The sequence below is a fragment of the Amphimedon queenslandica genome, unplaced genomic scaffold (genome assembly GCF_000090795.2).
Source record: "Amphimedon queenslandica unplaced genomic scaffold, v1.1 AMPQUscaffold_10502, whole genome shotgun sequence".
Lineage (NCBI taxonomy): Eukaryota > Metazoa > Porifera > Demospongiae > Haplosclerida > Niphatidae > Amphimedon > Amphimedon queenslandica.
This window is the reverse complement of record NW_003549235.1, coordinates 1-2,073: the sequence shown is the minus strand read 5'-3', so window position 1 is coordinate 2,073 and position 2,073 is coordinate 1. Positions and strand designations below refer to the sequence as shown.

Genomic DNA, 2,073 nt, shown 5'->3' with positions numbered 1-2,073 from the left:
TAGATTATATGAAGAAGGTGAAGTCGATCATATCAACTGTGTTTGGCCAGTTTTCTTAATTTACAGCTAATTTGTAGTTAAATAACTAATTTTAATAACTTTTGGTCCGCCCATCCGCCCACTTGCCTCACTATATAAGCCCCTGCTTCAGCCATCTTCCTTGGCCTTTGATTAGCTCCTCCTCTTCCATTGGGAGGGTGGGTGTGGAAAAGTTGATATGATCGACTTCACCTTCTTCATATAATCTAGAATAGCTTGCAGCCACTTCGTGGCCTTAGCCATTCTGACAATTAAGGCAGAGAGAAAGAGACAATACAAAAATAAAACAAATAGACTTTGGAACACTGATGGGGCAAAGTATTATATTTTAGCAGTGCCTGCTTGTTTGTAAGGAGTAGAATCATAGGAGTAGGCTAATCTTTTACCAAGTAATAATGGAGTGCACACTGCTTTGTGTTTCTCATCTACTACAATATTTTCTAGTCTTTCATTGGACTTGAGAGACTTGGCCAGTTCCAGCACTCCCTCAGTATCAATGCTAGTGTTGGAGACATTGAGAACTGACAATGTGCAATTGATGTATATAAGTTCAACAAGTGATGGGAATGAATGGAGTTGAGTGAATATACAAACTGCTGATTTTTTTGTCTGCAACACAGGTACTAGCAGCAATTGAGCAACATCAGAAGATGAATCACTGAGGTAAACGTGTTGATGCTTTTTGTCTATTTTTGTTAGATTTGGACACTGCTCTAATGCTCTTATTATATTTATTATCTTACTATTATTGACACCTCATTTTATACATTTTTATAATTAAGTAATTAAAATTGATATGTATAGATATACATCATTAGAAGTGGTGGGTCTACAAAGGTTTTTCACATGCCTGAATATTATACTTTTCAAGTTTCTGCTATGCAAGTGCTTTTAAATTGAATTGATTTTTTATAAAATATTGTTTGTAAAAGTAATGTGTGCATGAGAGTTACTTCAAGTCAAACCATCTCATTTATGATGAAATGTAAACACTAATCATCTAATTCTTTTTTAATTCCATCAGCTACAGCATTCTTTTTCTCATCCCTCAATGCTTGTATTAATATATCATAAGTTGGAACACCTTTACTTTTTACATTATCAGCTTGTTGCAGCCATGCCTTCAAACATTCTCTTAGGCCCGTACGAACATTTCCTTTGTTTTCATTCTCAATAACATCAAGTGTACGAGGGAGTAGACCCAAACGAAGACCAAGATCATAGTAATCAACACCAGAATATCCATGCTTTTCAAGTAAATCACGTATGTCAACAAGGTCACTGGCACCTAATGAAAAATTAATAATTATATATTGTAATGAATTTTAAAGTATCTACATGCATGTAGTATCCTCTTAATTTGTGAAGTATTAAATTTTGTGGTTGACAGTTTACATAGGTTTTACGCTAGGGGTTGGCACTTCAATCATTGCATGGGTTTTAATTTCATAGTAAGCATAAATCACAATTGATGAAAGTACTGCTATGCTTGTAAAATAATAACTTATTTACTTAATGGAGTGGTTCTATTTTTCTTAATGGGTGGAACTTTCAATGTTGGTTCAGCTCCTAACAAATAAAAATATTTCACAGTAAAATAAATGATCATTATCATCATACAATTTCATATTGAATTAGTCGCCATAATTATGTGGACAATGGAGCTAACCTGTAGGACTGGCCAATTCATCACTAAACCAGCATCTGTAGCTATCATCACTTTCTAGTACTTTACACTGCAATCGGCAATGAGTACAACTGGCAGAAGATTTATTGTGGACAATGCAGTAACATTGTTCATCCATTGAGCATTTGAACGCAAAAATATAATCAGTGTTCACTTTGAGATTTTTGCTGCTTTTTTTAATAGCTTCTGTGACTAACTTACGAATTTGTAAACAAGCTTCCTTGCAATCAAAGCGTATTTCGATATGTGTATAGCGATTGATGATATCGACAGTGTACTTTTTCTTTTGTATGTAAACATGAAGTGACATGGCATCATGATTTCTGTAGTATGCTTCATGTAGTGGA

At 34.3% G+C, this 2,073-nt stretch overlaps 1 protein-coding gene across 1 annotated transcript; it reads right to left on the bottom strand.

The window, feature by feature from the left end:
- Positions 1–1,031: 1,031 nt before the first annotated feature.
- LOC109590101 (uncharacterized) lies at positions 1,032–2,056 on the bottom strand. Its single transcript, XM_020006041.1, has 3 exons — positions 1,709–2,056; positions 1,552–1,608; positions 1,032–1,327 (listed from the first exon to the last, which is right to left on the bottom strand). Exons 1-3 carry the CDS (start codon positions 2,034–2,036, stop codon positions 1,032–1,034), a joined length of 681 nt encoding a protein of 226 aa, XP_019861600.1. The 5' UTR covers positions 2,037–2,056.
- Positions 2,057–2,073: the final 17 nt, after the last annotated feature.

What these genes read in the sequence shown, in the direction of transcription:
- LOC109590101 (XM_020006041.1), bottom strand. Translation starts at nt 2,036, where the DNA reads ATGTCACTTCATGTTTACATACAAAAGAAAAAGTACACTGTCGATATC. An exon ending in TGAATTGGCCAGTCCTACAG is followed by an intron (nt 1,609 to 1,708) that starts GTTAGCTCCATT and finishes TTTATTTGTTAG; the next exon opens with GAGCTGAACCAACATTGAAA. An exon ending in AAATAGAACCACTCCATTAA is followed by an intron (nt 1,328 to 1,551) that starts GTAAATAAGTTA and finishes ATTTTTCATTAG; the next exon opens with GTGCCAGTGACCTTGTTGAC.